The sequence below is a fragment of the Bombus fervidus genome, chromosome 3, assembly GCF_041682495.2.
Source record: "Bombus fervidus isolate BK054 chromosome 3, iyBomFerv1, whole genome shotgun sequence".
NCBI classification, from domain to species: Eukaryota; Metazoa; Arthropoda; class Insecta; order Hymenoptera; family Apidae; genus Bombus; species Bombus fervidus.
The window spans coordinates 19,228,968-19,242,190 of NC_091519.1; the positions used below are offsets into that span (position 1 = coordinate 19,228,968).

The 13,223-nt window shown below is 43.7% G+C and overlaps 1 protein-coding gene across 31 annotated transcripts in view; it reads right to left on the reverse strand.

Annotated features, from left to right (window-relative positions):
• Positions 1-397: 397 nt before the first annotated feature.
• Positions 398-13,223, reverse strand: part of Cac (calcium voltage-gated channel subunit cacophony) — a 99,786-nt gene continuing 86,960 nt past the window's right edge. For 14 of the 31 annotated variants that reach the window (XM_072000579.1, XM_072000575.1, XM_072000570.1 and 11 more), the window contains 11 exons: positions 12,374-12,858; positions 11,999-12,103; positions 11,816-11,919; positions 10,330-10,386; positions 6,714-6,901; positions 6,119-6,470; positions 4,523-4,650; positions 4,221-4,375; positions 3,871-3,903; positions 2,324-2,828; positions 398-2,042 (listed from right to left, as the gene is read on the reverse strand). In XM_072000579.1, coding sequence (XP_071856680.1) covers positions 2,003-2,042; positions 2,324-2,828; positions 3,871-3,903; positions 4,221-4,375; positions 4,523-4,650; positions 6,119-6,470; positions 6,714-6,901; positions 10,330-10,386; positions 11,816-11,919; positions 11,999-12,103; positions 12,374-12,858 — 2,152 coding nt within the window. In that variant the 3' untranslated portion in view covers positions 398-2,002. Of the gene's footprint in view, positions 2,043-2,323; positions 2,829-3,870; positions 3,904-4,181; positions 4,376-4,522; positions 4,651-6,118; positions 6,471-6,713; positions 6,902-10,329; positions 10,387-11,815; positions 11,920-11,998; positions 12,104-12,373; positions 12,859-13,223 lie in introns of those variants that run through there. The other 17 variants (XM_072000583.1, XM_072000582.1, XM_072000576.1 and 14 more) reach the window with 12 other exon arrangements.

Genomic DNA, 13,223 nt, shown 5'->3' on the forward strand with positions numbered 1-13,223 from the left:
CGACGTTGTTCGTTTCTTTTTGTTTTCTTCTCGCGAGCAAAGTCTCGTTCGCCGGTCCTTCGTTCGTTCGTTCGTTCGTTCGTTCGTTCGTTCGTTCGTTCGTTCGTTCGTCTATGCGTTCGACGCAGTACGCACCGCGTGTTTTTTTTCGTTTAAGCGTTTCAACGGAGGATCGGTGATCGCGATCGCGACAAAGCAGCCAGCAGTCGCGAGCCACGAATGCTTCTTACGATGGAAGAGAATCGAAACGATCTTGACGATTTAGTAAAAATTCCTACGTATTTAGTTCGATGTATCGTTTAGCATGTGTATCTTCGAGTATCTTTTTTTTTTTTTTTTACTTTTTTTTTTTAAATAGCTACCCCTCTATCAGCGAGGCAACCGATTATTTGCATAATTTAGCAACGGTATCTTTTTTTTTTTTTCTCTCGTGTTCGATACATTTTTATAGGGTGATCGTGCTTCGTTTTTTACGCAACGTTGTCGGCTGGTCGTGAATCTTCGCGAAAGTAAACTAAAGAGAGAACGTTGCACCGGCGCAAGAATCGCGGCTACCAATTTGCGAACGTACGACATATCGGATGTTCGTAGCCACGGTTCTTGTTGCATTTCTCATCCGCTTTTCCGATACACTTCTTCCTTTCTCTTTTTCTTTCGTACTTTTGCACGGTTTGATCAACGATAGAACGGACCTGTAAGAAATTTCGATAGGTTCGATCGAGATGTTTGCCTACTCGTTCGGTAAATCGAACGCTACTACGACGAGAGATATTCTGAGCGAAATCGAACCAACTGCGCGCAAACAGTGACTCGTGAAGAAGAACTTGTGCCTCGTGGTCTATATCGCATCGAACGTATCGAACGGTGCCTTTTTCCTACGCTTATACGATTATATCTCGTTTAATTTTTTTGCACGTACGAAAACGCTTTACTCGTCGGACGAAATTCGTTCCCGTTGATCGATTCCGCCTGTTGGTTCGCATCGAGAACCTCCCTGACAAGTCGCTCGAGTTGGGCGCAACTTATAGAAAAATCAAGAAGAGGAGACGTTTCGTTGGCAAAGGCGCCTTCGCATCGCCGACCAGTTCCTCCGTAACATGGGGAGACAGGTGGGGAAACTCGCTGTATCCGAATCGGTGAGAGGGCGTCGCGTAGGGCGCAAATGTTCGATACAGCCGTGAAGAATTTGGTAGATTCGCGCGGAGAGGGATCCGAAGCGAACGCGCTCAACCGTAAAAGAGCGTTTCCCTCGTCGTATAATTCATCGTATAAAAAGTGGATCCTCCTCGGCTCGGTCCGTCGATTAAAAAGCACAGCGAAGGAAGCTTCGAAGTTGGAGACGAAAGAAAATTTCAGAAAGTTCCCACGAATGTAACTCCGACGACGCTTCAACTTCTTCGTAAGAATACTGCACGACAGGCGGTGATCGCGAATATTCTTTCCCTTTTTCTCTTTCTGTATTTCTCTGTGTTTAGTTTTGATCGTTTTGCGCGTTAAACCGACGATCATCGTATTCGTGGCACATAGTCTGTTCGATGGTGGCCACCGTCGTGACGACTGCTCGTTTTAGTATTATACGTACACGTTTGCTTTGTTATCCCTGTAACGATCATCCGATGTTGCTTTCGTTTCGGTCGCGTCATTTCCTTTGAAATCCTTCGCCTGTCCCGTTTCTGCACAGTTCGAGAAACACGATTCGATCCGTTCGGTCGAGTCCTCCTTCGAACCAGCTGATCATTGTATTTCAAGGTGTACCTTCTCTTCTACTCGGTCGTACTAGTAGCGACGTCGCTGTAACGCGTACACCTGTCCCATCCTCGACTCGACGAACGGACATTAACTCTGACGTAGTTGCCAAGCTCGAAGCTAATCGATCGATTTTCATCGTTTCCGCGTTCGCGGTTAGATCGATGCGCCTCCCGACGTGGAAGATTCACGCGCAAACCCTAAGACGCCTGGGGGCGTCCACGTCACCGGACCACCGTCCAGGGTCCCACTTTGGCTAGCACCAGTCGTCTTCGTCGCTGTCAGAGTGTCTCGATCTGTAACGATTCGACGAAACTTAACTCGCGACCTTTCGTTCTCAACGCGTTCGTTCCCAGTGGCTATCGAAAATTCACGTTTTATATACTTATTTAATTTTACGGTCGATGGTTACTTTTTTCCTTTAAATATTTCATTCCACCACTCGATTCTCCGATATGACGGATTTCTTACACGGAATTCGTGAATTGGGCCACTGGCAACGGATAACGCGACTCGATGTTTCGTACAACGTCTAGCGTGACTCGAATAGTTGGAAGAAAATCGAAGGAACGCTCACCTGGGTGTTCTTTGCTTAGCCTGCGGCTGAGGCTTGTACCCGTTTGGTACGGGACTGGGCAAGAGACGGCCGCCGCGTCCCATTGCCACCGCCTGTTCGAAGCTCAACGGACAATGGCTTGGTTGCATCGGTGGCAAATGCTGTCCTGGCGGCGGATGCTGCATGCCAGCTGGCAGCGTTACGTGCATGTGCGAGCCGTGAGTCGGCGAAGCGTTCAACTTGGGGAAATTGATGTTCGCCGGTTTCAATTGCAGAGTCGAAGGTTTGTTGGGCGTTGGAGGCAGTAGACGACCCTGTCCCCGTCTGGTTACTAACACCGGATAACTGTGCTGATGGGGATGATGCCGATGATAGTGCTGGTGGGAATGAGCAGGCTGGCGACCACCGATCGGACTCGGACTTCTCGATCGTTGTTCCAAGCTTGTCGTCCCGTAATGCCGGCCTCGATCGATGTGGTGAATGGGACTCGGTGTCCTCGCTGGACTGGTCGAAGCGCTCCACGGACCTGACGAACATAGTCGTTAGCGTTTTTCGTTCCCGGTCTCTCTACGCGACCACTATCTTCTACCTGCCCTAGGAGATCATTCGATGAAACGGAATTGTTCGAGGACTATTCGGAGGGAACATGGTGGTAGCCGAAGGAACGAAGGTTGTTCGCGTGTCTAGGAGGATACCGGCGTATGTACTCTATAGATATCGAGTCGTTTATAGCAACGGTGGAATTCGACTAGAGTCGGAGTCGGTCTAGCTGTTCGTTAACAGAGTGCCACATCGGGCAACATGCCGCATGCTAAACTCTCTAGCTCCACCAAAGATTCTAGGGACCGCGGTGCGTGCAGTTATACTATAGCTAAGTACAAACAACCAACGAGCGTCTAATCAACGATGTTTCTAGATGGAAGGGACAGAGTGCGTGTGTTTTCAGTGTGCAAGAGTGCTCGATATCGAAAGCCTGTGTTATCCATTTCGTGCAGTGCGGTGTCTCGAACGAATCGGAAGGAATCGCGAGTAAGTAATCAACGAATATAAGAAATACAGAATGATGTACTAGATATATAGTAGTCGACGAAAAACGGTCGAGAAGAACTGGTTTCTTTCGAATTTTTACGTTTGCAATTTTCGAAACGTTCTCCGCGTATCCGATCGTGAGGAAGAGTTTGAAAAAGAACGAGGAAACGTATGATCGTTCGTATTCGAGTGTCTGTTTTGTGCGATACTGTGTCGATTGCGTACTAATCTGTATCTGTTTGTTGTGTCGGTGAACGATGTGGCTGGAAAATGTACAACCGTGAAAGCCAAACGATAATCGGTGAAAGTAACGATGATAAAGACGATAATAATATAACGATAGCAACGATGATGATGATGACGATAAGGATGACGATGACGACGACGATGATGATGATATATCGATCATGATTAATAATAAGGGTAATAATAACAATAATGATAATAATAACGATGATGATGATAATAATAATAATAATAATAATAATAATGAGATTGCTTTGGAACAGGGAATGAAACGGAGTTGCGAAAGAAATTACCATCGTCGTAATAGTCGCAGTGGTCGTAATAGTCTTTGTAGGCGCATAACAGAACAAAACGAAGAAACATATTACATCGAGTGACACAGAGCTTCTGCCTCTTGCGAGTAAACCATTTATAGCGACATTCATATTTTTTCTAAATCGTAACTACGAATCTCTCGTCCGTTCCACGGTGCCAGCATCGAACAGAGATCGGAGCGAGTTCGTTCGAGACTTTTACGATCGTTTTCAAATACGATCCGTGTACGCGAAACGTTCGCAAAAGAGATTCGTAGGTTGGATTTCGTAAAAAGGACTTATCGTTGCACCGTGTTTTCTTCGACGAAATTATCATTGCTGTCTTGTACCTCGGATCCTGTGCCGATGATTGTACTGTGTCGGATGGGGATGATGCGTGTGTCTCTGAATCTCGACGACGTTGCTAACCGTGTCGCTAAACCCTGGTCCTTCGTGGTAATAATGACCATGATGATCGTATCCAGGTCGCCCTGGCGAGTGTCTCCTGAAAAAAATTACGAATTAATTTCATATTCGCACCGTGAGTATCATCCTCCTCCTGTCGACTATAAACACCTGTTCGTATTTTATCGGAAATTCGATGCTTTCCACTAATCTCATTTTCTTAGTTACTCTCATCTTGTTACATTACCTTAGACTCGGTGAACGCGATGGATGTCTAACCGGTTGCACGGGTGGATGAAGTCTTTTGCCGGCGTGGGTAAGACTCTCGAGACTACCGGCACGCGAGTCGCTAACTACAACGTCCTGAAGCTCCATCTAAACGAACAGACTCGTCGATTAGAGGACCGCCCCGAGAAACGGAATAAATCAGGAGTTTAAGGAGAGTCGGGGTGCCGCCGATTCTTTGCCTTCGTTACTAACGATTCGCGACTCGAACGAAACGTCATTTCCGAATCGAGACGCCTTTTGCCTCCGGAACGCGAATCTCCGCGCGAGTCTCCCCCCAAAAAGAAAAAAAAAAAAAAAAAAAACGAAACGTAAAGAGCAACTATCTGCGCGTCAATTAGGACACCGGATGGAAATTCGCGCTGAGATTCGTCTTCTTCTCGTTTGTCTGGTTTTGTCTCGAGAAACTGTCTCGACGATTTCGAACATGAGAAGAACAGTCAGCGAGAAGGAGCAGAGAAGTCGATATACAGGCACATGTACGCGCGTGTAGAAGCATGCGAGATAAAAGTTTCGGGCATGCACATGCTTTGCTGATTTAGTTTCGTTCGGAGCGGTTTAGGTGAGAGAAGAAGAGTTAATCATTTAGTCGTGTTTGGCACTACCGTTGCGACGAGCCGTTGCTCGTCTCACGGATGTTTCTTACTTACCGGCACACGGATATACATGGAATTATAACGAACAACGAGACACAGGGAGAACGAGGCAATCGTCGACTAATACACGAGTGCTTCGTTACTCTCGAGAGTAATCTCAAGGCTGAAAGCAGCTAGGGATAAGGGTGGGGTTTCTCTAAACATTCGCGTTGAACTTTCGCTAAAGAATTTCGCTTCGTTTCTTCCTCGTATTTTACACACGTGCCGAGGCGAAGGCCGTTCAACATCGATTCGTAAATCGATCTTGATCTATGGCCGAGTCACATTGCCTGGCATACGCTTTCTCAGCCGTCGTTTTCGTGACAACGTTGCGCGAATCAAACAACAACGTTTTCACTAACCTCGCGAACGTCAGTCTATCTACTACAATACGATCTAGTCGTCTAAAATCTATCCCGATCTAAGGGTGTCCTCGAGTCCGTCTATAAGGAATTTTTTTGGTTATTCACGAACTAGACTAAGGGAGCTGCTTCTTCGTCTAATCGTAAATAAGAGATCGCTCGCGACTTACTACCACATCGTTCAAACTAATACCACGGAAACAAACGATATATATCCCGTTCTAACGATAATCGATCTAAGTCTAATAAAGCGTAACGTCGCACACCGAGATCTATGTACACAATCGGTCGGTTCGATCTAGAAACGACGACAACAACGTGAAAATATCTGTACATCCCGAGCGAAGCGAAGTATCCTCGATCTACCGCGATCTAGACACGTGTCTCGAGGCGAAGTAGAACAAAGCGCACAGCAAGTGGAAATCCCTTAGCTCGCGAGCGTGCTAAACCCAACGAGCTAAGTCGATTCGTTCTGTATCGCAACCGATCGAGGGAGATTTCGTGGGAAATCGAGATTCATTCGAAATCGAGGAGGATTTTAATTGAATCGAGCCGAGAGACCTTGTGATAACGGATCGAGGAGCGAGGTGCGTAGGTATTCTGGTGTTGATAGTACGAGGGTGGTCGGTGAGCATGATGATGATGGTGATGGTGATGGTGGTGGTGGTGGTGGTGATGGTCATAGTATAGATCATTGTCGGTATCGTAGTATTGGTCGTGATGGTGATGGTGGTAGTAGTAGTTTTGATCCTGCTGGGAGGGCACCTCAGCCAGCAATGGCTCTAGCTCGGGGGCGCGATCCTCGTCAATAACTACGGGTACAACCCCAGACCCACCCCCTCCCTGGCTACTCTCTCCGCTGCTGCCTAGTATATCGTACTGGTGGGACATCTTCCAGTTCACCTTTTTATTTCTGAAATCAAACCGAAAGAGAACAAGAAAATCGTCGATTACACGATTACAAATATTCCATTCTATTCGGTTCTTCGTTTTGGAACAAACCGAATTTCCCGTTGTTGTTTCTGGCATTTCAAGTTCTTACAAGTGATTAGAATGTTCTTATAGAGCGAGAAACAACACGGTCTGTTGGAAAACGAAGCACGGCTCGGGAGCTAGCCGTCGATATCCGATCGAGATTAAAACGGAGACCGAGTACCTGATGCTACGTTGACGTCTACTGTGCTCGTCGTCTTCCTCCATGTGCTCCTTGCGTTGATCGAGCTTCGTTTCCGGCGTCGGCCGTACCACGTGTTCGAGGCTGTTCGCCCTACTTCCGGCTGCGTGATTATTTCCGGTATGATTTACCGCCGTCACGTCCAGTATGCAGTTGAATAAGGCCGATTGCTAAAGTCGAACGTGCGAAACCACACCGACTATCAGAGTTGATCGATATTTCTTTTACGTATGTGTTTTTATATTTTTACTTTGTCGTTTTTATCGATCGTCGTTTACAGACGTTTCGATCTTCGAGCCAACTCGTATTATCGTACAGTATGTACAAGGCACATACAGGCTTTCTTTCGTTTACCTTTTTTCTTTTTTTTTTCTATTTTTTTTTTTTTTTTCTTATCTCTCTCTTGCGTGCTTTCGAGTTAGAAGGAAAAAAAAAAAAGAACGATTAAGATAGAGCACGAGTTGTAGCAACGAAACGGCAGTAGAGAAATTTTCGCCAAAAGACAGAGGCCATGCTAGAAAGAGTATTACGTGACATGGTGCACTTGAGAGTGTCGCTAAGAAAAAGATTTTTTCCTCCAACGGCAAGAAAGTACACGTTTCTTTTTTTTTTCATTTTTTTTCGTTTACTTTTTTTCTATTTGCTTTTTTGAGATGCGTGTGCAGAGAATTGCAAAAAATGTCGAGCATCGAACGAAATTGTAGTAAAAGTGATAACTGTAATCTGTGACGGTGGATCACTCTGGCAAAGCCTGTATATGTTTCTCAAAAGCTAGACATCTTACGTACGTATATCAATTATTTTTCTTATTTACTTGTCGAGTGTTTACAAGTGAGCGTAAAGAACTATATGCAAACGAAGACATTTAATTACTCGTCACGGTTACGGTACTGTAGAAATGCAAACGTTAGTAGGCATGCAACGTAATAAGCGAATCGTTCATATTCCTCGATATTGGATAGACGCGCGCAATATTCCCCGATCCCCTATAATTCTTCGAGGAAATCAATTTCTAAATCGGTCGCAGAGGAAGATGCACGATTGGCGAATATTTTCTTCGACATATTGATACATACATATGCGAACAGGTCGTGGACAAACACAGTACACAAGCCAACCATAGCGAACAGAACTACTTTGGGGGTACTAGACTAACTCTATTCGTTTATCGTATACGTACACATAAACTGGACGCGGGTGTACATTTCAATCGAATTACCAACATGCCTACGTACGCCATATTCGGCTACGTTTCATCTACCGTCAATTATCTTCGTTCAAATACTCTGAATACGATACGACAGAATTTTTTACTGTTCAAATGCTTGGTCTACAAATATTTGGATACATTAAAGAACGACGAAAAGCGCATCCTCGCGGAGGCCCTTTTCACCTCGATGATCGAGAAGCAACGCGAATATTCGCCGTACTTCGAATCGTCGTACCTCGATTTATCGTCGTCGATACGATACGAATTCCGGCGAATGATCGTGGTTGCATCGCGAAAAAAGAAAACATTTGGTTGTTCACAGCATCGTTCGTTTCGAGAAAAAAAAAAAAAAAAAAAAAAAACAGGCCGTCAACGAATCTTCCGTAGAAAAACTCGAAATCTAGCTGGTTAAAAAATAGTATGGTAGTCGTAGTCGTGTTGTCTGCGTGTAACCGAGTAACGGGATGCTGAATCGTGTGGTTCTTGTTGTAAAACCGTGTGAGAAAGTAAGCCATCGGAAGAGAATCAGCAAGGCAACGAGTCTAAGGAAATTGTAGATTCTCTAAGAGTAATCACTACGCTACGTCGTTAGAGAGAGTAACAGGTAGATAAGAAAGAAAATAATATACAGTTTCGATACATATAACGAGAAAATCTATACTCGATGAACGCACCTCGATTCGATCTTTCGCTTTCCCGAGAACAGAGTCCCGGAGAATCTAGTTCGAATCGACGGTGAATTCCTCAATTTTTTTTTTTTTTTTTTTTTTTTTGTCTAAGAGCTGCTGTAGGGGGCGAACGAGAGAATAGAAAAGAAAAGAATTAAGAAGAAAAGGTACAATCAGAGCTGTAGCAAAGTTTCGTAACAAGGATACATCGTTTTGAAAAAATTCCAAAAGAAACAACTTTTAATGCTTGATCTAAGATCGACTATGTCGGACACCAACTATCAAATACATTTGGGCTTGGAGAACTATCGCTCTAAGAGATGAAATCGAAAATTGGTGATCACTAATTGCGACCTAATTAATGGAATGATACTCGAGGCAAAAGGCGAGCTATGTTCGAGGATCGAGTCTCTTCGGTATTTTTCTATAGGAGGTTCCACGTACTAGGTAATTTACTTACACACAGCTATATCGTGTTCTCGGGGCAAAGAGCCGATTCACGTGGGAACAACGTACGAACGATCGCCCACGTGACATCGACACCACCACTAGAAAACTCAAAACGTTGCGATTCTATGCATCGTGTCGCGACTATCTTTCGTAAGCGCGGCTCTTCGTTAAAAGAAAATCTTCTTTCGTCGAAAGGGCAAAGAAGAGGGAAAAATGGAAAGTCGATCAGAAGTTGACGATGCATAGAATCGAACGAATTTAACTAGATTCAAATATTATCCTAGACTAGTTGCTTATTGTTTGAAGAGGAAACGTGCCATTAAAAGAAAGGAAATTCTTTTAAAAGGAAAGACTAAAATATCTAAAAGTTCTATATAGTGTAAACTCGACGGATGCTCTAGTAATTACTTCCACTAATATATTAAGTGCCTAAGAAAGAAGAAAAGTTCGCTCGTGTGATCGTGATTCTATATAGAACGCAACTGCCGTTGATATTCGTCATTTTCATTTTTCTGCTTTTTCTTTTCGTAAAGTTCAAATTGCCGATAGCCTGTGCGGCGGCGGCGGCGGCGATTATGATTGTGCGCGTTCGCATCAATTGCCGTTGCGTTATCCTCTATCGATCTGTGATTCAGTGACAGTTGAACAGTTAAGGAAAGAACAAAGGTCTACGATGTGAAAGGAAAGTAACTCTAACGAAAATGTACATGTGTAATAAATGTCACAGTGTGTGCACGCGTCTGTATCGTGGATCTGTGTCGATGCATAGAAAGAAACGTACAAGATTAAGAAGAAAAGAGCAGAGATACAACCGCCGATTCGTAAATTAAGAAAAAAAAAAAAAGAAAAAAAAAACGAAAAGGAGAAAAAGAAGAATCATACTTTTATCAACGATCGAAATCGATCGATCGATCGAGTATACTTTGTAATATGTACAAAGGATACGGTAGACGATAGGCTACTGTGTCTCTGCGGCAGATAGCGATCGAGATATAAAAGGAACGTATTATTAATGTTATTATGTACAAGAAAGGTAGATCATTCGCTGCAAAGTTTTCGCCGTTACTTTCCTTCTGTATTCACCGTCGATCAAAACGTATCGATTTTTAAATTTTCTTGAAAACCTTTCGACGTATCCGCCTTGCAACGAATGACGAAACACGTGAACGATCGTATTAGCGAAACGTAATGTAACTCTGTACAAAGAAAAAATAAAACGGAAAGACCGTATTAAGATGATAAGATAAGTAAGAGAAAAAGTAAGTACTACCGCCTGGGCTGCAGGACTTTGCCCGGCATTATCGTTATCGATAAGATCGTTATCGTTCTGGAAAACAAAGAGAAAAGACACAAAGAGATGATTGATAGCTGCGTGAACATCCTCTTGTCTGGGTATATAATAACTACATAAACATAATACGGTATCTGTGATTAATATCCAATTTTCATAAATTACTCCTACGCTAATGTCACAATAATAACGATAATCATAATCATAATCATAATCATAACCATAACAGTAATAATAACAAAGATAATAGTAATGAATAGCAATAATAAGAACAACAACGTAATTCTATTTATCGATAATTCGAAGGTTCAAACCTCGTTGTCGTACTCTCTTTCTATGACTTTTCAATGGAAACACGTATAAATTCAACACACAGATTCTTTTCTAATATTCTAATCGTAACTCATTCAAGACTTATATCGTCCTAATTTTCTATGTGTAATCCGTATTCGCGTCGATACGTCGTACGCTGCGTAGCATCGACCGACCGAAATAAACTTCGGATCGTCGTCGTATCGTTATTGTCGTCAAATTTATCAACCTTGCCAATGATCAAGTAGCAATAATTAAGTAGCAGCGATCGACGTATCGACTCTAGATAATCTACGTTTAGTCATTTGCATGAAATTTGAATCGTGACGTTCAGGAAGGGTGACACATCGAACTGCTTCTACACATATTGACTCGGCTAATTCAACTTAACAGACAGAAATTGAACGTCTTCCTTGTTCGTAATATTCAACTAACGATAAATTATGCCGATTCGTTATCCCAGCGAGACCATTGCAAGTTATCCGAACAACCACATTTCCGTTTATCGACGTCTCTCGTTCGTTTTATTCGTCGTTAGGACGGCTACGCTGGGACAAAGAGTTCGGCCAAAAATTTCGAATATTCTTTACTCGTTAGAATGTTTGAGAAATTCTCAGCACTACCGAGCACACATTAATACAGCGTCAGAATATTGGGAAACGGGAAGAAAGCTTAGAATCGCGTCCATATTTCCAAAGGCATTTTGATATTTCCGATGAAAATCGTCCTCGAGGTAACTCGATCGTCTCATCCGGTCGATTCGGGGAATTTTCCAGTCTCTGCGATACTAAGCTTTCAAGTGGGCGATCAAGAAGCTACTTGGAATCTTGGAAATTCTCTATTCGAAACGTGATTTTCACACCGTCCATGTGAAATCCTACCACGAAGAAGCCAACGACAAACATCCATTCGAACTCAATCCTCGACTGCATTCCTACGAGGTTCGCCTGGTCGACTCGCTTCGTTCTAACCAAGTTAACCACTTTCATTGGGAAACAGTGCAAATTGACGATCTAACGAGGATATCAGCAAGGCGACGAACAAACCACGTGGAAGTGCAACACAGAGGTTCCTTGTTTGAACAGGGAAATATCGCTAGGGACTTCCATTTTCGTACGAGTTACACTCGAACCGTAACCAACGATAAACTCACCTGTCCGGTCGATTCTATCTGACCAAACCTGGTCGTCCTCCAACTTTCGAGTATCAGAAGGCAGACGTATATCTTACCAACGGTCATCTTATCTTTGCCTAATTCTAAAATCAAAGTAATAAAACGCTCGTTTGTAGAGTATCTCGAACAGCGATATCGTTCCGAGTTTCAGAAAATTCTCACCTTCGTTCCTAGGTATCAAAAGGTCCAACATCTTTTTTGCCTGCAGAGGCCAAATACTTCTGATCGTGTCTCTCAGTTCTTCGTTCGCTTGGTTCCTTTCGGAAGCTAAAAGTGAATACGAATCGTGAAGCGACGTTCCAACGTACACGTCAACCCTAGATCGGTATCGATATAATCGTTGGGTGATGTAAAAGCGATTGCGATAGTTTGCTAAAATTCGAGATATTAAGATTAAAGTCGATCGACTCGGTGAAATTTCAATTTTACGAATCGCTCGATTACCCAACGACACCGACCGTAGGTCAAATTCGAAGATAAGCCACGCGACGCTTATCGACGAGCCGATAGATTCGACGAAACGACGCGAAAACTCACCCCTTCTCACTTTGATATTGAGATTCTCGCGAATCAAGGCGAACAGAGTGGTAGTGAAGTTCACCTTCAAGTCGACGTCCACCGGCATGTTCATTCTGATGAGCTTCTTATAGGCAAGCCTGTTTGGACATTTGTTACCAAACCCCAACGGTGGATCCATGTTCTTGAGCATGTCGTACATCTCGGTGTAATGGATCTTGCCCGTTGCGTTTGGATCGTATTCGGCCCAGATCCGAACGAACTCGTCCAAGTGATGAGCGCCCAGGATCGACGAGTCTCTCGTTAAATAATCGAAATTGTCCATAATGACGGCAACGAAGAGATTCAGCATTAGGAACGAACAGAAGAAGATGAACGAGACGAAGTAGGCGTACGCGATGTTCGAGCCACAGCCACCAGGTTCTTGCTTTCCGGCTTTCACGTCGCACGGACGACCTTTCACGCAGGACAGCATGATATTGGGCCACGCCTCGCCAGTCGCACACCTGATAATATTTCACGTTTCAATCGTTTCTCGCGGACAAATCGTTTTCAAAGAGAAGAGATTCCTATCTTCGAACGTCTGACTTTTATGAAACTTTTGACACGCGTACGATTTTCAACGATACCGTAATCGCTCGTGATAAATATCGCGAAGGCTAAGATTTGTACGCGATGGATGAAAACGTTTCGAAAGCTTGGAACTTTCATCAGATTACTTTGACAAAATTTCATGAAAAATCGGAAATTCAAAGACGACGGCCTCTCTTCGTCGAACCTCTGCTACGATTTGAAAGCTATAACCATCGAAAGTTGATAGACATTTTGTGCAGTAATCAACGACTTATGAAATTCATCTTGCTTCCGTTAC